Source organism: Oryx dammah, unplaced genomic scaffold (assembly GCF_014754425.2).
Source record: "Oryx dammah isolate SB20612 unplaced genomic scaffold, SCBI_Odam_1.1 HiC_scaffold_29, whole genome shotgun sequence".
Lineage (NCBI taxonomy): Eukaryota > Metazoa > Chordata > Mammalia > Artiodactyla > Bovidae > Oryx > Oryx dammah.
In genome coordinates this window covers 30,938,995-30,962,692 of record NW_024070213.1, presented here as the reverse complement: position 1 = coordinate 30,962,692, position 23,698 = coordinate 30,938,995, and the positions used below count along the sequence as shown (strand labels likewise).

The 23,698-nt window shown below is 44.0% G+C and overlaps 1 protein-coding gene across 1 annotated transcript in view; it reads left to right on the top strand.

Annotated features, from left to right (window-relative positions):
* The first annotated feature begins 9,005 nt into the window (after positions 1–9,005).
* Positions 9,006–23,698, top strand: part of ST8SIA1 (ST8 alpha-N-acetyl-neuraminide alpha-2,8-sialyltransferase 1) — a 177,675-nt gene continuing 162,982 nt past the window's right edge. Inside the window, exon 1 of the mRNA XM_040235331.1 lies at positions 9,006–9,683. Coding sequence (XP_040091265.1) covers positions 9,448–9,683 — 236 coding nt within the window. The 5' untranslated portion in view covers positions 9,006–9,447. The remainder of the gene's footprint in view (positions 9,684–23,698) is intronic.

Here is a 23,698-nt window from a genome sequence, read left to right as displayed (position 1 = left end):
TGTATAATTGTCTTGCCTTATTATTTTTGTTGAAAGCCAGACATGATGTATTGAGTAATAAGAACAGACATAATTAGGCCTTTAGTGAAAAGTTTTGTGATAATTTGGCTGAATTTTTGCCCATGTTTAATGTTTGTAGTAGCTCCAAAGTGCCATAGGCTTCAAATTGCTCTAACATCACTTGTTTTAACTCATCCATTGACTTGGAGCTTCCTCTAAGTGCTTTCCTCAGGGAGAATTTGCATCTTGTAAATTTTCAGCAATCCTCTGCTTACAAACTTATTAGTCTGGTTGTAAGGGGTAGAAGGGGCTTCCCTGGTAGCTTGGCTGGTAAAGAATCCACCTATAGTGCAGGAGCCTGCTGTTCAATTCCTGGGTCGGGAAGATCTCCTGGAGAAGGGATAGACTCCCACTTCAGTATTCTTGGGCTTCCCTGGTGGCTCAGATGGTAAAGAATCTGCCTGGAATGCAGGAGACCTGAGTTTGATCTCTGGGTTGGGAAGATCCCCTGGAGAAGGGCATCACAACCCACTCCAGTATTCTTGCCAGGGGAATCCCCATGGACAGAGGGGCCTGGTAGGTTACAGTCCATGGGGTTGCAAAGAGTTGGATACGACTGAGTAAGCCCAGCACAGCACAAGGTATGGAAGAAGGCAAACGTTCCATGATATTATGATCAAAGACCTGTGTCCCTGGGCTGTGAACTTCACAAATGTTACATAGTTTTGTTTTCTCAGCTTAATTGAGGCAGGAAGATAACTGTTAAAATGGGAGAAGTGCTATTCCTCTAGATGGGATAGAGACATGATAGGACTTTGCTATCAAGAATCTTCTGAGCATATTTTACATATTTTACAATAGTTACTCTTCTCTACCCCTACCAGAGCCTTAAAAGGATCTTTCTTAGTTTTTTACCCTGAGAGCCTGGTGGGATTCCTGGAGTTAAATTTTACAAAATAGGGACCCACCTCATTATTATTCCTAGGAGTTTCTGACTCTTGCTAGTCCACATTCAACTTTCAGAAATTCCATTTTTACCAACTCCAAGTTAGGATGCTTTGATCCTACCAGTTTTTGGCTCCATATCTTCTACTTCAAATAAACAGGTCTCAGCTTTGGCTTTGAATCTGCCTATGTCTCCAGACTAGTAGTTTGCCTTGTGACCTCAGTTCTCTGATGGTGCAATAGAAGTTGATTTACAGCTTGTTCAGCTTTCTGGGAAGGATGGGAGTTACAACTTCCAAGTTACTTTTGAGCTAAAACCAGGAGTTATCAATTGTCCTTCTGATCTGAGGCTATTTCCCTAGGAATTCCCTTTGTTCCCCTTTTGTATGAGAACCTTCGATCCCTAATTCATTTTTTTCTTTGTAAACTTATTTTAGTGGACTCTTTCCAGTATCTTCCCATGAAAGAGTGCCCAGGAGTAAAATTTTTAAGACTTTTGAAAGTTTGAAATCTGCATTTGAAAATTCTATTCTATCTTCAGGTTTGAGTCACATGTTGACTCTACAGAGAACTTGAGGCTATAAAAAAATTCCTTAAGAATTTTGATGACCTAACTCCATTTCCTTCTGGTTTCTAATGCTTTTTTTTTTTTTTAAATAAATCTAATGCCTTCATTATTTCCAGTCTTTTGTGTTAAAAAAAAATCTTTCACAAATTTTTCTTCCTTGCTTTCTAAAATTTCACTGTCATATATCCTTTGTTGTGGGTCTTTTTTATTCCTTATGTTGAGTCCTTGATGGACTCTAATTTTAGGACTTTTAAAGTAGGTCTTTGAAAATTTTCTCCTAGTTTTTTCTCTTCCATTCCTATTATTTTAGATGTTTATTTTTCTGCTTGAGTCTGTTCTTTTTGCTCTTTTTTATGATTTTGATCTACTTTCTGGGAGACTTCTTCAAATTTGTGTTTCAACTCTTCTACGAATTTTGTGTATGTGTGTGTGTGTGTTTACCATGCTTTTAATCTGGTCATTTGAATATGTCTTTTTTTTTTCTTGCTTCATGGATTTTCTCTTAACCCTGTGAAGATTTTATTATAGTTTTTATTGGAGATTTCCCCACTCTGGGTTGCTTTTTTTTTTTTTTTTTTGCATTTTTTTAGATCCTTGACTCCCCACTGTTATTTGAGATTGAAGCCTAACAAAGAAGCCAGTGGGTCTGTGTGAGTTGACTTTATCTACTGATGGGATTCACCACAAGTGTGAGGTAGGGATATGGCTATGGAGACCTCCTGCTTATATCACAATCTGTAGGTTTTCTTTTTTGTGCTGGTCAGTCTCTCTGGAAAGTTGATCTCTTATGTTAAGCCAGGCTATAGGACACGACTGTTCCTAGAGACACTACTTCCTTCTATAGACTTTCAAACCTCTTATTTTCTTTCATCCATTATTTCCATCTTCAGAGGTAACAGGTACTTCTATTTTCTGAGCCTTTGAAGAACTCCTTCGTGCCAATTAGTTTGACTCCTGTTGGCTTCAATCTATACTGCTTCATCCTGTGTGCCTACACACACACACACACACACACACACACACACACAAAATATCACTTGAAGGCCTAGAGTTTTCTCCATTCTGATAAATCAGTTATCACTCTTCAATTGCTTACCCACTTGTGAACTTCTTGACATCATTTTTCTGCTTATGCATCTTTTCCTTTTCTCTCTCTCTCTCTCTTTTTTTTTTTTTTTTTTTGAGTTTATGCCTCTTTTATTCCTTTACTTGTCCTTTTAGTGGGGTCACAAGAGGGAGTGAAGATAAGCAAATGCATTTATTTGATCTTTCTCACACTACAACCCTATTTACTAGGGTATTATAACTGGTTGTAAAAAGGGTGTGTTTTTGGCTATCTCTTCATTCCAAGTCATTCTGACAACAAGAACTTGAGAGGAGACTGAAGAAAGGATGACATTTTTGAATTTTTAATCTTCTAATGAGATACTTCTATGTGACTATTAATATTTCTCTACACACCATTAGTGTCCAAGCTAACTTGTAAATTGCACCTGACCCATTCACTCTGATCATCTTTCTGCATTTTGGTCTCTCTTGACTGTTCAATGAGAGGGGCTCTTTTTCTCTCTCTTCTCCATGGCTTCAGACCAGCTTTCACAACTCCAGTGTCACAAAAGTGCTGCCCATCAAGTTTACTTATGATATCAGGTAGTTTTGCCCATGGTGTTTACATGGTGTTTACTGGTCCAGTAAAAGACATTTATAGAGCAAACCCCACTTGTGTGTACTCAGATGCAGAACTATAAAACAATACCTAAACTGTCTACTAAAAGTCATATAAGCCAAAGAGCTAAATATCAGGTAAAATATTTTATTTAAAACATTAAACATAGGGCTTTATACCTTTCCTTAAACAGTGCTGCCTTAGCAACAGCTGGAATAAATTAGAGATGCTCAGATTTATCAAGAAAGTAATCAAGCAACAATTGTTGAGTATGTATGTGTTCAAGCCTGAGATAGCACCTGGAGGAATATGAAAAAAGTGTAAAATATTGTTCCTGCTCTTCCTCAGACATTGATCCTCCTTTGGATGAAAAGGATAGTCTTGTCATTTGATACATGAGACCCAATATTCTTACTGCCCCCTTGCTGAGACAAAGTTACATATGAAAAATGCTAGCAACAGAACACGACACATCTAAATGTTTAATCATCTGTCAGAGACAGGTAATGCTACAGACATTCAGATCAGGAGTTCAAAGGGAATAGAAGCATAAATCAGAAACGTTTAATGAGTTCCTACTCATGAAGTCTGTGTTTTAGGTGATCTGGGAACACATAGAGGGAGAAATCCCTAGCACCTTGGATTGGCCTTTAATGATGCACTGTATTTGTATGGAGGGAGAAAAAAAGATATCCCATACGAGAAGTACATGGACCGCAAAACACAGTGACAAAAGAAATGCCTGTGTGACTTGGAAAGGGGAAAGGCAATGGTCTGCCTAGATTCAAGTGTTCATGCTCCAGAGAAGCAGGTAATGAGGCTGGATTGTAGGGAAATAGAATCTTAATTTTCAGAAGAAGGAAAAACAGCACACTGCATCACAGAAGCCCCTCAGTTTAAGGCACAACTTTACTGCATTGTTAAATGATGTTAAATAGGGAAACATTCACACAGACCCTTCATAACCACACCATATTTGTCGTTTCTGTCCTATTGATTTGTAGCCCTTAAATTGAAATAAGTGTATCCCTTGGACTGAGGGGAGAAAAGAGAAATCGGGATAGTCTGGGTTCGATTTAAATCACTGGAACAAAGGAGGTATATGATTTATCCAGTCTGGCAACTATGGGACATGTTTCCCTGTCCCCTTGGACCACTCCCGTTCCCCGAATTCCTTTCCCAGAGCAGAAGAAGGTGGGTTGGGTATTTTGCCAGACTTCAGGTAATCGTCATTTCAAAGACTCTGGATTAGGTTCCACTGTGTAAGATGTAACTTTGGGATTTCACGCTTTTTCATCTCTCTTGATTTGCCTAAAGTAAGTAGGAGGGATTTCTGGGGCACGCTTGCAGGCAGAGAGCAGTGATTTTTGATAAATAACTTTCCGTCAACTTCTCAAGTCCCATCTCTCAGTAGATAAAGATGCATCAGGCCACCTAACAGTCACTGTAGATTTGAGGGACGTGGTAGCCAAAGTGGGCTTGAGCAGCTGAAGCTATGGCCTTAAATTGTGATCTCCTGACGACGAAGGTGACCCCATTAGCAGGCTGCGGGATTTTTTTGTCCCTGCACACTTCATGCTTGATGCAGTGCCTAAGCAAACAGTATAGGCAACCGCTAGGAGGAGCCGTGCTATTCGCCCAGCCGCCAGTGATAGCAGACACTATGGGTCTCTGGACTCCGCCCTGCTGGGGTCCAACCCAGGTGGATCCAGGGAGTTCGAAGTGGAGACGGAGTTGGTGTCCTAGGAAAAAGTTATTTAATTAGAAGTATAAAGAGAGATTAGAAAAGGATAGTGTAGTAGGAAATACTGGTGGAGAAAAAGAAGCTGAATAACTTGGTTTACGTGGAATACCAATAAAGTTCCAAGACAAGGAACTTGCACCACCTACGTAGGCCTCAGGCTTCTTTCCGTTCTCCCAAAGGAGAGGAGACACTGAGGCCTCCCCAGTCAGATCTTAGAAGCCCAGGCAAAATTAGCAGGCTTGGTGAGTACCCACGCTCCAGATGGGAATTCAGCCAGAAAAACGGAGAACAAGAAAGAAACTACACGGGGGACTCAGTCTTTCCAGGAACTGATCCGTTTTCTTTATTTTCAGGTCCACTTTTATACTTTTAGTTATGCATAGAGATAAATGTAACAAAGTCACGCAGGGTCAGCTGCTCCGACCGTTATCAGCATATCTTTGTTCGTACAAGGGTCTTACATTTGTTTACAATATCTTCTGGTCTGGTGACATTTTATGGCCCTGTCTTACTTTCTATTGATAAAGGTTAGTCAATCAGAAAACTTGTTTTCCCTTAAGATCTACTTAGCCTTAAGATATTTGATATCCTTACATTCTTCCTGGAGAAGGAAATGGCAATCCACTCCAGTACTATTGCCTGGAAAATCCCATGGACAGAGGAGCTTGGTAGGTTACAGTCCATGGGGTTGCAAGAGTCAGACACAACTGAGCGACTTCACTACTCACTACTTACATTCTTACATTGCAAGGATACAGTTTATAACAAAGAAAGAGAAAATTCATTAACTCAAAACATACTCCCAGGTGCTTAAGGGTATAGAGGCCTGACTCAACAGTCATTGACTCAACAATGAGAAAAGCCCTATGCTAATTCAGTTCAGTTCAATTCAGTTCAGTCGCTCAGTCGTGTCTGACTCTTTGAGACCCCATGAATCGCAGCACGCCAGGCCTCCCTGTTCATCACCATCTCCCAGAGTTCACTCAGACTCACGTCCATCGAGTCAGTGATGCCATCCTGCCATCTCATCCTCTGTTGTCCCCTTCTCCTCCTGCCCCCAATCCTTCCCAGCATCAGAGCCTTTTCCAATGAGTCAACTCTTCGCATGAGGTGGCCAAAGTACTGGGCTTCAGCTTTAGCATCATTCCTTCCAAAGAAATCCCAGGGTTGATCTCCTTCAGAATGGACTGGTTGGATCTCCTTGCAGTCCAAGGGACTCTCAAGAGTCTTCTCCAACACCACAGTTCAAACGCATCAATTCTTCGGCGCTCTGCCTTCTTCACAGTCCGACTCTCACATCCATATATGACCACAGGAAAAACCATAGCCTTGACTAGCTGGACATTAGTCGGCAAAGTAATGTCTCTGCTTTTTAATATACTATCTAGGTTGGTCATAACTTTTCTTCCAAGGAGTAAGCGTCTTTTAATTTCATGGCTGCAATCACCATCTCCAGTGATTTTGGAGCCCAAAAAAATAAAGTCTGACACTGTTTCCACTGTTTCCCCATCTATTTGCCATGAAGTGATGGGACCAGATGCCATGATCTTCATTTTCTGAATGTTGAGCTTTAAGCCAACTTTTTCACTCTCCTTTTTCACTTTCATCAAGAGGATTTTTAGCTCCTCTTCACTTTCTGCCATAAGGGTGGTGTCATCTGCATATCTGAGGTTATTGATATTTCTCCTGGCAATCTTGATTCCAGCTTGTGTTTCTTCCAGTCCAGGGTTCCTCATGATGTACACTGCATAGAAGTTAAATAAGCAGGGTGACAATATACAGCCTTGACGTACTCCTTTTCCTATTTGGAACCAGTCTGTTGTTCCATGTCCAGTTCTAACTGTTGCTTCCTGGCCTGCATACAGGTTTCTCAAGAGGCAGGTTAGGTGGTCTGGTATTCCCATCTCTTTCAGAATTTTCCACAGTTTCTTGTGATCCACACAGTCAAAGACTTTGGCATAGTCAATAAAGCAGAAATAGATGTTTTTCTGGAACTCTCTTGCTTTTTCCATGATCCAGCGGATGTTGGCAATTTGATCTCTGGTTCCTCTGCCTTTTCTAACACCAGCTTGAACATCAGGGAGTTCGCGGTTCACGTATTGCTGAAGCCTGGCTTGGAGAATTTTGAGCATTACTTTACTAGCATGTGAGATGAGTGCAATTGTGCGGTAGTTGGAGCATTCTTTTGCATCCTTTCTTTGGGCTTGGAATGAAAACTGACCTTTTCAAGTCCTGTGGCCACTGCTGAGTTTTCCAAATGTGCTGGCATATTGAGTGCAGCACTTTCACAGCATCATTTTTCAGGATTTGAAAGAGCTCAGCTGGAATTCCATCACCTCCACTAGCTTTGTTCATAGTGATGCTTTCTAAGGCCCACTTGACTTCACATTCCAAGATGTCTGGCTCTAGATTAGTGATCACATCATCATGATTATCTGGGTCATGAAGATCTTTTTTGTACAGTTCTTCTGTGTATTCTTGCCACCTCTTCTTAATATCTTTTGCTTCTGTTAGGTCCATACCATTTCTGTCCTTTATCAAGCCCATCTTTGCATGAAATGTCCCCGTGGTATCTCTAATTTTCTTGAAGAGATCGCTAGTCTTTCCCATTCTGTTGTTTTCCTCTATTTCTTTGCATTGGTCGGTGAAGAAGGCTTTCTTATCTCTTCTTGCTATTCTTGCTATGCTAATTAAGACTTTCAAAATACTCCGGACTCTGTGCTGTTTATGTTTGAGAGGTAGTAAACCATCATGTGCATAGCGGCAGGTGTGTGGATAATCCTGTCACACAAGCTGTTCTGCTAACAGAGAGGTTTGACCTGAGACACCCTTGTCATGCCCAGGAATTTTTATTGACTGGAGCTGCAAGTTAACTCCTTCTCCGAGAGAGGTGGTAGGGGGACAGCCCCCGGTAAAGTCAGAGGTGTAGGTGAGAGCATGAAACAGTAAAGTAGGCAGACTCTGGTTTTGGGGATAGATGCTCGGGAACAGGGGGTTTCCTGAGGCTCAATCCTGCCTTTGCCTATGAAGAAGCCTCCTTCCTCATGACCTTTGCCACAGGCGGAGTTCCTCACGCTGGCTCCCAGAACCGCCAGCCCAGGCGGATGGCGCTTTTCCAAGGTCGGGGATGCGATAAGCTGGTCGATTGAGCTGAAAGACGTCGAGGAACAGACGGCCCTGTCGTCTAACAGGGAGAGAAGGCGACCGCGCCTCCAAGGCATTGTCACGTCCCGAGGTCGGCTTGCTTGACTACCAGCCGACCTCACATCTGAATGCGCAGCGCCTTTCCCCGCAGGGCGGAGGCTAGGCAGAGGACCCCGGGGTGCAAGCACCTCCTCGTGTGCGCGCGCGCGGGCCCGCGAGCCCGCGAGCGTGTGTGCGCGTTTGTGCGCGCGCACGGGGACCGCTGGAGCCGCGGCGTCGGGACCGGGGGAATGGGGGTGGGGGCCCAGCAAGGACTCAGTCTCCGCCGGCCTCCTCGCGCCTCACTGCGGGTTAATAACCAACCAGTTAGAGAGAGCCGAGGGTGACGGCGGCGGGGTGACAGCCCCGGCGAGCCGGCTGTGTGTCGGAGGGTCAGGCTATCCGCCAGCCTCGGCCACGCTCAGGGATTTGAATATATACATTTTGGGGGAGGGGGGTTATTATTTATTGTTTTTTATTTTATTGTTTGCCTCTACCTCCGGAGGGACCAGAGCGGGAGAGGGGAGTTCGCTCTCGAGCCGAGCGTCGCGGATCTGAATGGGTCAAAGGAGGCAATTTTGCGGGTGGGGGAAGGAGGGGAGACCTTGATTTCCACCAATCCCCGGGCGTGTGTCTGCGAAGTCCCGGGCGCCGCGGAAGGCTGCGGCGCGCCGCTGAATTCACTGATGAGAGCGAGTTCTTTTCTTCTGCGGGAGGGGTGGGGAGCGGGGGTCCTGGCAAGCCAGGAGGAGAAGCCCGGGGCGGGCTAGCGGTCCCGGCCGCCGTGGAAATTTCCAAGGACTTGGCGCGTCTAGGGGGCGGCGTGGGGCGGGCGGGGGGGCTGCCTGGCGGCGCAGCAGAGCGGGAGGCGGGGAGAGGCGGTGAAGGGCGCAGGAGCATCGCTCGGAAGGGGACGCCGCGGGCCAGATGTCTGAGAGGGAGCCGAGCCTCTCCCCGGACCCACGCCGAGGGCGACGGTGATGCTGCAGAACCGGCGGGAGCAACACCTCGCCGCCGCCCCCCCCTTCCCCGCGCTCTCGGAGACCCCGGCGCCCGCCTTCTGCAGGGAGAAACGACCATGGCCGTAGCTCGTGACTTGCTCCCCGGCCACTTACCCTAGCAAGACATCCTTGGAAAAGTTGCATTGGAAAAAAATATCTTTGCGCTGACCTTTGGGGTCCTGGGCGCCCAAGGAGCGGGCGTCCCAGTGCGTGCAAGAAAGCGGAAGGTGTGTGCATGGGGGGCCGGCGGTGGGGGAACCCTCCGCTGCCGCTGCGCCTAGCCTGGTGCTGAGGCTCCGGTCCTCGCCCCCAACCCCCACCCCGGGACCCCGGGGCTGCGATGAGCCCCTGCGGGCGGGCCCGGCGACACACATCCAGAGGGGCTATGGCCGTCCTGGCGTGGAAGTTCCCGCGGACCCGGCTGCCTGTGGGAGCCAGTGCCCTCTGCGTTGTGGTCCTCTGTTGGCTCTACGTCTTCCCTGTCTATCGGCTGCCGGACGAGAAGGAGATCGTGCAGGGAGTCCTGCAACAGGGCACTGCGTGGAGGAGGAACCGGACGGCCGCCGGAATCTTCAGGTACTCTTGCCCTCGCGGCTCCACCCCACTCGTGTCCTTTCCTCCCCGGGGCGTCGAGGACAGGGTCACCGGCGAGGACTGCCTCGCAGCGGCCCTTTCATCTGGATCTTCTTATCCTCCTCCCTTTTTTTGTCGTTCCCCAACCTGGAGACGGTAGTCAGGGGGCCCTTCCCCAGCCCTTAACCCCGAGAGATGTGCGGACACCTGTCCTGACCGTGGAAAGTCTTTTCGCCTTTCTTCCCAAGCTTGAGTGGTAGTCAGCGATTTGCCAATGACCGAGGGGAAGAAGAAGCTAGGCTAACTTTGTCCCTTGAACTTAATGAGAATGTATCTTAGGCTATGTAGAAGTTCAGAGCAGTGGAGAACCAGAAGCAGGTACCAGGCATCTTCCTGAGGTTTGGTGAATGCTTGGTAAGAGAAGTCACTAACGAGGGAGTCGTGGACAATGAAAACACGGACACCCAGCCTGGCTCCGCTGCTTTGTGCAGTGAGCCCATAATAAACACAGGACACTCGTTGATAACCCTAGCTGCTAAAGAGTCAGGGACTAGGCGATTTTTATTGGGGCTTTATCAGCTTTCTTATAATGGATATTATATCCTCATTGTACCCCCCACCCCCCAAACTAAATCTTCAGAAGGAGGAGTTAATTTCCCCCAAGGTCATGTACCTTTGCGGGATCAGAGCTGGAATTTTTGTCACATAAAGCAATTTTGCTCGGCTTACACGGTGGCTGTCTTCTGGTGACCGGGAGATTGCTTTAGGCAGGGGGTTGAAATCAGAAAACATACAAAACTAAAATCAGCCTGGAAATCAGAACTCTGAGGATCACTCAGAGGTCGAAGTTTCCCTTCCTTTCTGGGACGTTCAGGTTAAGGGTCTGAAAATGAGTTCTTGGCAGGAGGGACTGCGCGGGAAGACTGGAGGTGAGGCAGAACTCCTTCCCTCTGCTTCTTCTCGGTCCTCCTGGTCATGTTGAAGGGACAGCCTGGTGCTTCTCTCACTGTCAGGGGCCCCTTTCACCTTCAGTCCCTTCAGCTGAAGATGCTGCGCTTGGCTCTTCCAGGGATGGTTGCGGTCTAGGGATATGGAGGGAGTAGACAGTGCTTTCCTATGCGGAGCAAAGGCGTATAGGGCCAGGTGAGAACCAACTGAAACAGTTTCACGGCTGTTACAAATGCTCAGAAACATCTGTAAATTAAAAAAGAAAACAAACAAACTTTGGAAACATATGGTTTCCCTCCCTTTCTCAGGCCTGCTCCTGGAAAGAAGGTCAAAGAGGTAACAGCCAATCCTTGCAGGGAAAGGCAGCGGAATTCTCTAAACTGGGAATTTCCTTTGCTCTCTTTAGAATTCTATCATTACGTTTAAAAATAACTCCACTCCCCTTAAAAATATATAAGAGCTCATTTTCTCTCACCTTCATGGTATTGATTGTTCTTCTCAAAGGGCATAGCATGCAGCAGTTCTTTGCTCTAAAGACAGAAAGCACTTTCATTTCAAGTAATATAAGGAAATGAGTTCAGAACTTCCCATTCGTTTGCAATGAATGAGCCCATTTTTTTGTATAGGAGGAGCAAGAATGAAGCTCTGTTAGAGACTGAATTTCTTTCGGAGGACATCATCAAGAGGAAAATGCTTCATTTTCTGAGAAGCCCAGGCGGGTTGTTCCTGAGACACACTTGCCTCTTGCTGTCTGTAGCCTGGGGTGATGTTCACTGTGCTTGGCTGGCATGTGGGCTAATCTCTCTGTGCAGAGAATTACTTATGAAAATCCACATGAATTTGATCAGACTTAGGGAGATAGTGGAGGACAGGGAAGTCTTGCGTGCTACAGTCCATGGGGTCGCAAAGAGTCGGACACGACTTAGCGGCTGAACAAGGACAACGAATAAAAGCTGCATGAACACATTTCCCTCAAAGTTAGTGCTTATAAAACTGTGTAAGAGGTACCGTTGAATGCATACTGCTTGACTCAGGCAGTAAAGAATCTACCTGCAGTGCAGGAGACCTGGGTTCGATCCCTGGGTCAGGAAGATCCCCTGGATAAGGGAATAGCAACTCACTCCAATATTCTTGCCTGGAGAATCCCATGGATAGAAGAGCCTGGCGAGCTGAAAAAGAGTTTGGGCTTCAGAGTCGAATCCTGAGTTTATAGACTGCCATGACTAGGTAAACAACAGAGTATCTTCAGCAAATTACTCTATCTTTTTGAGTTTTAGTTTTATTATGAATAAATGGAGATAATAACATCTACCTTGCAGAGTTGGTGTAAAGTTTAGATAGGGAAAAAACAAAACAAAACACTGACTGCCAGTGTCTGGCACATATAACCAGTCAATAGTATCATTCCAGTTGTTATAAATTGTAAATTGTAAGTTATATATGTTACAACTTAAATAAGGACACTTGGCCAGGCCAAAAGAACTTGGAATGTTTCACCTAGCAGATTTGCAAAGAATCATTATTAGTCCTTATACGCACCACTGCTCTCCTCCCCTTAACAGTGAAGCTAATAAACAGGGAGGAGGATTTTGAAAGATAGTCAAAGTATCATTGTTTGTTAAGTCTTTTCTTTGTTTTTTTTTTTTTTACTCTGAATGATTGATTTTTTAACATCTGGATCGTTAGTATGTAGATAATAGTGTTGTTCAGTCACTCAGTTGTGTCTGACTCTTTGTGACCCAACGGACTGCAGCCGGACAGGCCTCTCTGTCCATCACCATCTCCTGGAGTTTTCTCAAATTCATTTCTATTGAGTCGGTGATGCCATCCAACCATCTCATCCTCTGTTGTACCCTTCTCCTCCTGCCCTCAATCTTTCCCAGCATCAGGGTCTTTTCTAATGAGTCAGCTCTTCGCATCAGGTGGTCAAAGTATTGGAGTTTCAGCTTCAGCATCAGTCCTTCCAATGAATATTCAGGATTTATTTCCTTTAGGATTGACTGGTTTGATCTCCTTGCCATCCAGAGACTCTCAAGAGTCTTCTCCAACACCACAGTTCAAAAGCATCAATTTTTTGGCGCTCGTCCTTCTTTGTGTCCAGCTCTCACATCCATACATGACTACTGGAAAAACCATAGCTTTGGCGAGACAGACCTTTGTTGGCAGAGTGATGTCTCTACTTCTTAATACACTGTCTACGTTTGCCATGTGGTGGTGGTTTAGTTGCTAAGTCGTGTCCAACTCTTGCAACCCCATGGACTGTAGCCTGCCAGGCTCCTCTGTTCATGGGATTCTCTGGGCAAGAATGCTGGAATGGATTGCCATTTCCTTCTCCAGGGTATCTTCCTGACCCTGAAATCAAACCCGGGGTCTCCGGCATTGCAGGCAGATTCTTTACTGACTGAGCTATGATGGAAGCCCTGTGAGCTATGACATTTGTCATATGTTTGTTAAATATGAAACAACTCAGCCAGAAGCCTTTGTTGTGTTGAGGAGACACAACTTTGGCAAACAGGTATCTGTGTTTTCCAGTCTGACAAATCTTCTGCACACATACAAACACATGTACATAAATGTACAATGTACACTTATGTGTGGGGATATATACACATTTACCCATAAACCATGGAATGATGTACGTATATGTATTGACATAAATACATATATTCATATATGTATGCATGCACGCTAGGTCTCTGTGACGCTATGAACTGTAGCCCACCAGGCTCCTCTGCCCATGGGTTTCTCTGGGTGAGAATACTGGAGTGGGTTGCCATGCCCTCCTCCAGGGGATCTTCCTGATCCATGGATCGAATCCCCAGCTCCTGTGGCTCCTGCATTGCAGGCGATTCTTTACCACTGAGCCACCGGGGAAGCCCATATTCATATATACACACATGCAAATAATTGCAGCCAGTCAGTCGACCCATATTTAATGAGTGACTACAGTGCACCAGATGTGAGTTAGGATAGCATGGACAGGATGGACAGCTGCTTTCTCTGAGACAGCTTACCTCCTCCTGGGTGGCAACTGACAAAAACATATGAGGAAAGCATGCGATGGTTTAAAGTCTTGTAAAATACTGTGAGGACAAAAGAAAGTGTTTGCTTAGGTTTATAAGCATCAGAATTTCAGATTCCATTTTGCCTTTTGTGCTTCCACTTACTTTTGTGATTTTCTTCTCCAAGCTTAGAGCTTGTTAAGTGCTGATCCTTCAGAGGAGAACTTTGACAAATCCTCCGGGAGGATGGGGAGCAGCAAGAAAGCAACCAAGCTTTAGGAGTGTTGCTAAACAGAAAGTTTCCTTCTCATCCACATAGTGGCAGAAAGATACATGAATCAGTCCACCCTATCATAGAAACTTACACTTTCTAGGCAACTCTTGCTGCCTCTGATTAAACACTCAGGGAGTCTGTTCTGTGTTGTGTGCTCAGACGGGTCCTACTCTTTGGGACCCCACGGACTGCAGCCCACCAGGCTCCTTTGTCCAGGGGATTTCCCAGACCAGAATACCGGAGTGGGTTGCCATTCCCTTCTCCAGGGAATCTTCCCTGATCCAGGAATTGAACCCATGTTTCCTGCATCTCTGGCATTGGCAAGTGGATTCTTTACCGCTGAGCCACTTGGAAGGTCCTTAAGTAGCATGAGGAGAGTGGCATTTGTCTCTTCTGTCGGTCCTTACCCATTGTGTTTGTTCCTCAGAAATAAGCTTCTGTTCAGGGTTTATGTGCAAGGCTTTATTCTTGGCACCTGACTTGGCAACAGTGACAACAAAGCCAAAGAATTATTAGGCCCTTGTTATTTGCGTGGCACTATGTTCAGTTCAGTTCAGTTGCTCAGTCCTGTCCGACTCTTTGCGACCCCATGGACTGCAGGATGCCAGGCCTCCCTGTCCGTCACCAGGTCCCGAAGTTTACTCAGACTTATGTCCCTTGAGTCGGTGATGCCATTGAGCCATCTCCATCCTCCGTTGTCTCCTTCTCCTCCTGCCTCCAATCTTTCCCAGTATCAAGGTCTTTTCAAATGAGTCAGCTTGTTGCATCAGGTGGCCACAGTATCAGCTTCAGCATCAGTCCTTCCAATGAATATTCAGGACTGATTTCCTTTAGGATGGGATGGTTGGATCTCCTTGCAGTCCAAGGGACTCTCAAGAGCTTCACCGTTCCTGTTTGTAAAATGGGGCTTGTGGTCATTTCTTACAGGTTTATTGTGAAAATTACCTGATAGCATACAGATAGCACTTAAAAGGATGTTGCTTGCTTCGTACCTCTGTTTAATAAGTGATCCTTACAACAGTCAAAATACAAAGTAAAGGTCTGGGGAAATTCACAGAACTTGGTGCTTGATTCTGGGGAAGGAGGGAAGTGAAAGGGAGTGGTATTTGTACTCAGGCTTGAAGGTTGTTAGGATGGGGGAGTAGTGAGAGAGGGCAAAGGATGTTCCAGGCAGAGAGGACACCAGTAGTGAGAGTGGGCAGATGGCGAAGGGTCAGATGTGTGCTTCCTGCCTGGAAAGTCCTTAAGTTGCTAGTCTTTAAGTCTTTAAGCAGTTATAGCTTTCTGCACTTTCCTTTCTGTCCTTGGTTTTAATCTATGGTTTCTAGAAGCTTTGGGTGTTTCCACAGCTGCCCTGGTGAGTGCAGAAGGGCGTTGGGTGGTGCTAGTGAGGGGGTGAGAGGCGGGGTGCAGACGTCTGTGCATATGGAATGTAGGTTCATGTTTGTTGAGTGTGGAATTTGTGGAATTCACTGCAAAGGTCATTTAGGAAGAAGATGGTTTAATAATTTTGGTGCTTAATGAAAATAAGCTGCCATTACATTGCAGATTCACGTGTGAAAAAACTTGACCAGCAATGACCGTGGTGGGGTCGGTTTAGTCAGTAAGTTGTGTCTGACTCTTTTGACCCCATGGACTGTAGCCCTGCAGGCTCCTCTGTCCATGGAATTTCCCAGGCAAGAATAATGAAGTGGGTAGCCATTTCCTTCTCCAAAACAGCAAAAATAAGTCATTAACATTGCTTGGACTCATGATATATATCAGCTCCTGTTCTTAGTGCTTGTATGGGTTATCTTGTTTTTCCATAGCTATTTTATAAAGTTCCCATTTTATATTTGTACGTTCTTTGTTTTACAGTTGAGGAAATGGAGGTTCAGAGAGAACCATTAACGAAGTGATGGGGTTGGGATTCCACCTAGAGCTATTAGACTCTAAGCATATGCTTGCTCCCTGATAACCTTGGGGAAATGAAGCATTGCTGATGTCTCTTACGATCTGGCCATGATTACTTTTCTGCCATCATCTTTCATCAGTATTCCCCTTTATGATTTAGGCAGATTGATAAAGGATATAGTCCCTGAAACAAGCCAGGCTGTGTTGGTTTTGCTTGTACCATACCTTCTACCTGAAATCTTTTCTTTCAAGACCACAAGGTCCAGCCTTCACGGGGCCAATCCTTACTCCTATCTCCATAGTACCTAATAGTGGTTAAGAACAAAGTTTCCGAAGTTGGCTGTGTTCAAATTCTGATTCCACCGTTTGTTTTGTTCTTGAGCTTATCAACCTTCATGGTCCATTTCCTCACACATAAAGGCTGGCTTTTTGTAAAAGTGTTATGAGCTTTAAAATAGATAGTGCGTTGAAAATGCTGAGAACTGTTTCTGGCATATAGGGTTGGCCCTTTGTGTCCACAGTTTCCATATCTGTGGGTTCCATCTCAACGGGTTGAACCAGCTTCGGGTCGAAATTCAAGACCTGCAGTTGGCTGAATCTTTGGATGCAGAACCTGCAAATATGGAGGGCAGACTCTTCTAGCCATTGTACATAAGGAACTTTGGCATTGGGGTTTTGGGGGAGCGGGGGGGGGTGGGGTGGGGAGGGAGTTGGGATGGAGTCCTGAAACCAATCCCTCGAGGGTACCGAGAGTGATAAGTGCTTAGTTCACATTAACTTCCCTCAAGGCAGCTTTCCTTCCTTCTCCCCCAGGCTGTGTTAGACTCTTCTCCTTTACAACAAACCAAAGAAAACCAACAAGAAGAAAACATTATGCCTATTATTGCATTTTTTCCTCGCTGACCCAAAATATCTACTACTGTTTCCACCACTGTTACCGTAGAAGGTGCTGGCACCACAAAAGTGAACTTAACAGAATCCTTACTTTCCTGGAGATTTATAGGCTGATGAGGGGAGACATAATAAACAGATAATCTGGTAGTTTCTCAAGCTGTATTAAAAGTACCAGTTTATTTGTCTGCCTTTTCTGCCAACTGCTTCATATTTGCGTACCTGGAGCTGAGCATGGTTATTGTCACACTCGTTTTTTTCGAGTTACTGCGTGAGTGAACATTTTATAAAGGAGTGGGGCCAGTTAGCCAGTCAGTTAACCAGCAAGGATTTATTGAGGTTCGCCACTCTGCTTGACTGTGTGGGGTCAGAGGAGTAAACAGCATCCTCTGTAATTTCTAAGAGTTCTTCCTCTAGAACAGTTTCCTAGTCTTAGCGCTACTAACACCCGTATGTGTGTGTTTGTGTGTGTGTTTGTGTGTGGTGTGTGTGTGCTCAGTAGTGTCTGACTCTTGGCGACCCCATGGACTGTAGCCCACCAGGCTCTTCTGCCCTTGAGATTCTCCAGGCAAGAATACTGGAGTGGATTGCCATGTCCTACTCAAGGGGATCTTCCCCACCCAGGGGTCAAACCTGTGTCTCCTGTCTCTCCGGCAATGGCAGGCGATTCTTTACCAACTGTGCCACCTGGGAAGCCACTAACATCCTGGGCTGGATAATTCACTGTTCTGGCGGGTCGTCCGGTACACTGTAGAATGTTCAGCAACACCCATGTCTTTTGTCCACTGAATGAAACAACCAGATGTGTCTGCAGACTTAGTAAAATGTCTCCTGTGGGGGGCAGAACAGCCCCTGGTTAGGAATCACTACTTTAGAGAAACAAAACCAATCCAGTTGACGGGATTTAAGAAATCCAGAAAACATCATGCAATTAACAGTGAAATGAAAACTGCAAACTGTGGATGTTCTGACTACCAAAAGAGGAGTGAATGAATGGTACTTTGATAGATGGCCAGGTCTTGGTTAGGGAAGGGTAGGGAACCCTGGGACACATTTGGGGAGATTTATGATAAGCATCTGTGTCTTTTGAAAGCTTGTATGTGAGCTTGTCAGCCACCCCCTTAGACCTTGGCGAGAGCAGCCCACGCTTCATGTCCTGTGTTTGGAGAAGCTCTCTTGGCTCTTTTCTAGTCTCACCCCTTCTCGGTCAGGCAAGGCTCAATGGGGTCACTGTAGCCTGCCTGCCGTCAGGGAGCGTTTCTCCCTTCTCCATCCTAAGGGTGGCTTGCCCCACTGCTGTGTGCACTCCTGGATCCCCAAGACAAGGAACAGCTCTTTGCAAGAATGGGAGGCTGTGAGAACAACTTGCCTATGGGGCTAGGGGGATTCATGTGTACACATGTGGGGAGAAGGTCTCCTTGTGTTGCCATGTTTCAATATGAAATGCCCTGGGATTTGAGGCCTAAATTTGAATCTGGCATTCCAGGTTGTCATATAGGTATGTTTGTCCAGGGAAAAGATTAGGAGAGAATATATATTTTACTTGTTTGTTAATGTGATTATAACTTTTAATTAAATATTAGACACATTTGTAATACCTTTGTCTTCTGCCTTGCAAGTAGGGTCTTTTTTTTTTTGCAGTATGAGAGCCTATTCGTCTTCATTTTGCAGAGGCGTGTTTAGGAAGCTAGTTGGATCAACTGGATAATTGTATATGTTAGTCTAGAGCATGGCCAGTTTGTCTTCTGACAGAGTTCTGTTTGGAAGCCAGAGCTGTTGTATCAAACTAAGAACATGCAGGTTGGAACCTGTTAAAGGAGGCAACATAAGCTTCCCACTGGGAGGGCAGGTACCTCCGTCAACATCCAGTTCCCATTTTGGGGAGGTGAAACCCATGGTCGAATTGATTTAGGACAAGGCTTTAATACACTCAAAGGAGAGTCCAAGATATGTTACTTACAGATCTAAGAAGCCAGGGGGCGCTGTGAGCTGGAGGAGGGGCTGCCCTCCATCCCAGGCTAGGAGCGGGAGATAAGAGAGAAGTGTTGTTGCTATTGTTCAGTGGCTTAGTCGTGTCCGATTCTTTCCGACCCCATGGACTGCAGCACTCCAGGCTCCCTTGTTCTCCACTGTCTCCCTGAGTTTGCTCAAACTCATGTCTACTGAGTTGGTGATGCCATCCAACCATCTCATCGTCTGCTGCCCCCTTTTGCTTTCAGTCTTTCGCAGCATCAGGGTCTTTTCCAATGAGTGGGTTCTTCGCATCAGGCGGCCAAAGTATTAGAGCAGGGTAACAAGCATCTATTACTTACAAGGTGGTTGCGAGGTGGGGGGAGGGGTGTCTGGAACTTTTTGTGGGCTTAAACTCTTAAGTGGTTATTTTAAAAGGTGCCTGGGAAAAAGCAAAGAGGGAACTTATGGCAGGCATCCTAAACTCGAGTCCTCATCAGAATGTCCGGACTCTTGAGTGTGAGCAGGGTTATCATACTGTAAAATGCCTAGGCAGCAACTCGTAAAACAGTTTTGTTTTTTTTCCCTCAAGGGTCATTTTCTCATCACAGCTGTGAATCATTTTGGAAGTGATGCTGACTGTGTATGTATCATCAATGCAGTCCTTAACAATGAAGTTGATCTATTTACAGGAAAATCCTTTTTAACTTTTTCATTCTATTTTGGCCCTTCTGGGAGCTGTGTGACCTTGGGCAAGCTGCTTAACCTCTCAGTTCCTTTGTTATGTCATCTGAAAAATGGTGTACTTTGCTAACCTACTTCCTAGGTTTATGATGTTAATTAAGGGAGATAATTGGGCTTCCCTGGTGGCTCAGAGGTTAAAGCGTCTGCCTCCAATGTGGGAGACCTGGGTTCGATCCTGGGTCGGGAAGATCCCCTAGAGAAGGAAATGGCTACCCACTCCAGTATTCTTGCCTGGAGAATGCTATGGACAGAGGAGCCTGGCAGGCTACAGTCCATGGGGTCGCAAAGAGTCGGACACGACTGAGCAACTTCATTTCACTTCACTTCAAGGGAGATAATGAGTGTATGGTCTGTAACCATCCTCAACCTGGCTTGGTGAGATGACAAAATGATTGTTCCCACCTGGAAAGAATCTGGACTTCAGAGCCCCAGAGAATCAGGTTTTCATCCCAATTCTGTCATTTATTACCTTTGTGACCTTGAAAAATTTATCTGGCTTTTCTGAGCCTTAGCTGTGGGTGGCAGTTTTTACCGTGAGAGTATTAGGTGCTGAATAATTGCTAATTATTAAGCCATAATGATGAGAAATGCTGCTTCCTGAGACACATCCTATGCCTATTATTACACTTTTAGTAATAGAATAGATGACAACAAAATGTGACCTTATGATATCGTTCTTCCATAGTGTTAGAATGAAGGCTGCTGTAAAATGACTAGGAGAATTTTAAGGGAGAGAGGAGGCCCCTGGCATAAATCACCGGTTCATTCATTCATTTAGTTATTCCCTTATCTACATTTAGTAAATGCCTCCTGCGTGCCACTTAGGTGCTGGGATACATGATGAAAGTTAGACATGGTTTATGATTTTATAGAATTTACAGTTGCATCAAGTGTCATTAGTTAAGTCAGTAAGAAATTGAGTCATGTGTTCCAAGGGTGAGAGTTTGTTGTAAGTAATCATGCTGAGTTTTGAAGCAACCAATTTTCTCCCCTTTCTGTTGGACCGTCTTCTGGCTGTGGCACTGCATGAGAGGGAATCAGCCAAGACCGTAAGAGCTGTGTCACTTCTTTAATTAGGTGCCAGGAGGAAGCCGAAATGAATTCAGAGCTACAGTTCTCCATTATTCAAGGCTTAAGTAACAGACTGCAAGCCAGAGATTTATTTCCAAGTGAATGTAATGAGAAAGGGCTTGTTTTGAACAAAGTGCTTGTTTCAATTATTGATAAGACAAATGTATACATGATTTTTATATCCCTCATGCTTATTTAAAAAATTTATAATGTTTATTATTGGTCTGATTTTGGAAGTCAGAGATACCGACTGTAGGAAAATTTTAAATGTAGGAAAAAGTACTCATTGTGAACAGTTTTTTGTGTTTGCATGTGAATGTATAACTAAATTGTATGTATTTTGTGTGTTTGGTTTGCTCTCCTTTTAAAATCATTCAGTGTTATATCTGTAACATTTTCTCATATAATTAATTTTTAACTTACAACCCATGATAGTTCTGTGATTTTCATTTTGGAAAAAGATTATTTACCTATGTTTTTAAAAAAATGTTATTGGAACAAATTACTTTCTTCAAAAAGATACTTAAAAAGGATATTGACAGGATATGTTAGATTCTTTTAAAATTTCTTCATATATATGGTGAATACTGAATGTGTTAGCTGCTTATTCGTGTCTGACTCTTTGAGCTATAGCCCACCAGACTCCTCCTGTCCATGGAATTCTCCAAGCAAGAATACTGGAGTGGGTTGCCATTCCCTTCTCCAGGGGATCTTCCCAACCCAGGAAATGAACTGGGTCTTCTGCATTGCAGGGAGATTCTTTACCATCTGAGCCACAAGGGAAATACTGAATATGCAAAATCAAAAAGCCTCTTTAAAGAGTTCTTCTTTCTCAAAGTTGACACTTAATGATAAGAGCAGTACTGTTTTTATTTGTGAAAGTGACTGACATGTATTCACCCAAAGAGAAACATTTCTAATATTTTGGTATATGTTCTTCTAGACTATTCATTCTATGCCTGTGTGTGTATACAATGAATTTGGACAGTACATTGTGAATATTTTTGTAGTAACAGTATATGTAGATCTTCATCATCCCTTTTTAATGGCTGCAAGATTTTCCTTTTTTGGGAGAGTTTATTTAAGTAACCACTGTTATTGGATATTCATGTTGCAATTTCTCACCTATGTAAATAATGCTTTTATGAACATCCTTGTATAATTTTAAGTATTTACTTATTTTCTAAGTATAAATTTCTAAAAGTGGTTTCTTGATAGTTATTTCCCACTACCATCGGTTTTTTATAACTGGTTGGTTTGGTTGTTCACAGGAAATTTGACTTCGGCTAAGGGCAGATTTGAGTTTTCCTCCATTTCAGTGTGGATAGCAATTGTGTAAATAGTCAGGCATACAATGATTGTTAACATTAAATGATGAAATTCCCCTTAGGGAGTTTTCAAGAAGCCAAAGCAGCTAAGAAAGATTCCCACAAAACAGGATACTTACAGTGGCAGTCTTCCCTTACTGAGCATTGCAGGCCTATTAATAGCTATGAGGAATTTATTTAGTGCAGTGGAGCATGTACCTTTATCTGCCATGATTATCCTTCCCATTAGCATGGTCTGTCACGTACTTTTAAAAAGCAGTGCCTTATTTTGTAAATAAGTTCATTTGTATTGTTTTTTCAGATTCTCCATATAAGTGATATCATATACTATTTGTCTTTACTTAGTATGATCATCTCTAAGTCCATACATCTTCCTGAAAATAGCAATATTTCACTCTTTTTTATGGCTGAGTAGTATTTCACACACATAGAAATATATGTGTGTGTGTATATACATATATATTATATATGTATCTATATCATATCTTCTTTACCCATTCATCTATTGATGGACACTTAGGTTCTACATCTTGGCTGTTGTAAACAGTGCTAGTGTGAACATTGGGTTTCATGCATCTTTTTGAATTTGAGTTTTCATACTTTCCGGCAAGCAGACATACAGACGCAGAAAACAAACTTATGATTATGAAAGGGAAAGGAGTGGAGGGATAAATTAGGTGGATGGAATTAATATTAAGATACATGCTACTATTTATAAAATAGATAACCAACAAGGGCCTACTATATAGCACAGGGAACCATATTCAATATCTAGTAATAACCTAAATAGAAAAGAGTCTGACAAGAATATATGTATATATATGTATGTGTTTGTGTGTGTGTACAACTGAAACACTTTGCTGTATATCTGAAACTAACACAATATTGTAAATCAAGTATAGTTGTTTTTTTTTAAGCAGTGCCTTAATGAGATCATTTGTATCATTTTCCCAGGACTTAAGCAGTTAAATAAAGCTGTGATTTAAAAGGAAAAATGGAATTCCCTGGCAGTCCAGTGGTTAGAACTCTGCACTTTCACTGCCAAGGGCTCAGGTTCAGTCCCTGGTCAGGGAAATAAGATCCCACATGCTGCATGATGTGGCTAAATACATAATAAGTGGAAAGAAAGGGAAAATGAACTTTTGCTTCATTATAGAGATTTCAAGGAAAATTGCAGCTGTGTTAAATAAAGCAATTGTATTTTCTGACTCTGTTAAGTTTTTTTCTTGCTTTTGCACTTGAACCTGGAGCAGATTATAACCACATGAGTGGAGGGTGAAGGTGCAGTAAAAAGGCACAAAACCCTCATGATGATATTTGGTTGGGTTGGGTGTTTGGAGGTTGAGGGATGATGACTGAGTTGGCATTGCCTGTCATTCCTGTCCATGTCCTTGTCCCCTTGCACCTTTTTGAAGCAACTTACACATTGTTGCTTTGGTGTTTCAGGGTCAGAGATTGAGTCTTGTTTTAGTTTGTTTTAGATCCCTCATCAGAGTCATTACAAATTTAAGAAGTATTTGTTGTCTGAATAAAGATACTAGATTGTCCACAGCTGTCTGAATACCTTTCAAGGGTGGTTTCTTTTGTGGCCTAAGATTCCCTGTCATCTATATTCACTCCCAATTCATTCATTCACTCCTCCCCTCATTCCTTCCTTCAGCAAATATTTCTTCAGTGCTTTCTGTGTGCTGGGCGCTGTTGCTAGGCCCTGGAAATAAAGAAGTTAGTCAGAAGGTCATGGGCCTTCCTGCAGAGAACATAGAAGCACATAGTATTTATAGGAACAGCTATGGTCTCCAAAAACCCTCTCAATTCCTTTTGTGGAGGAAAGCCAAATGCAGGTTTTCCTTCACTTTCAGAACTGAGCTGTGTATGTCTGTATTTGGCGGAGTCCAGAGAGGGCCCAAGTTCCTCCTC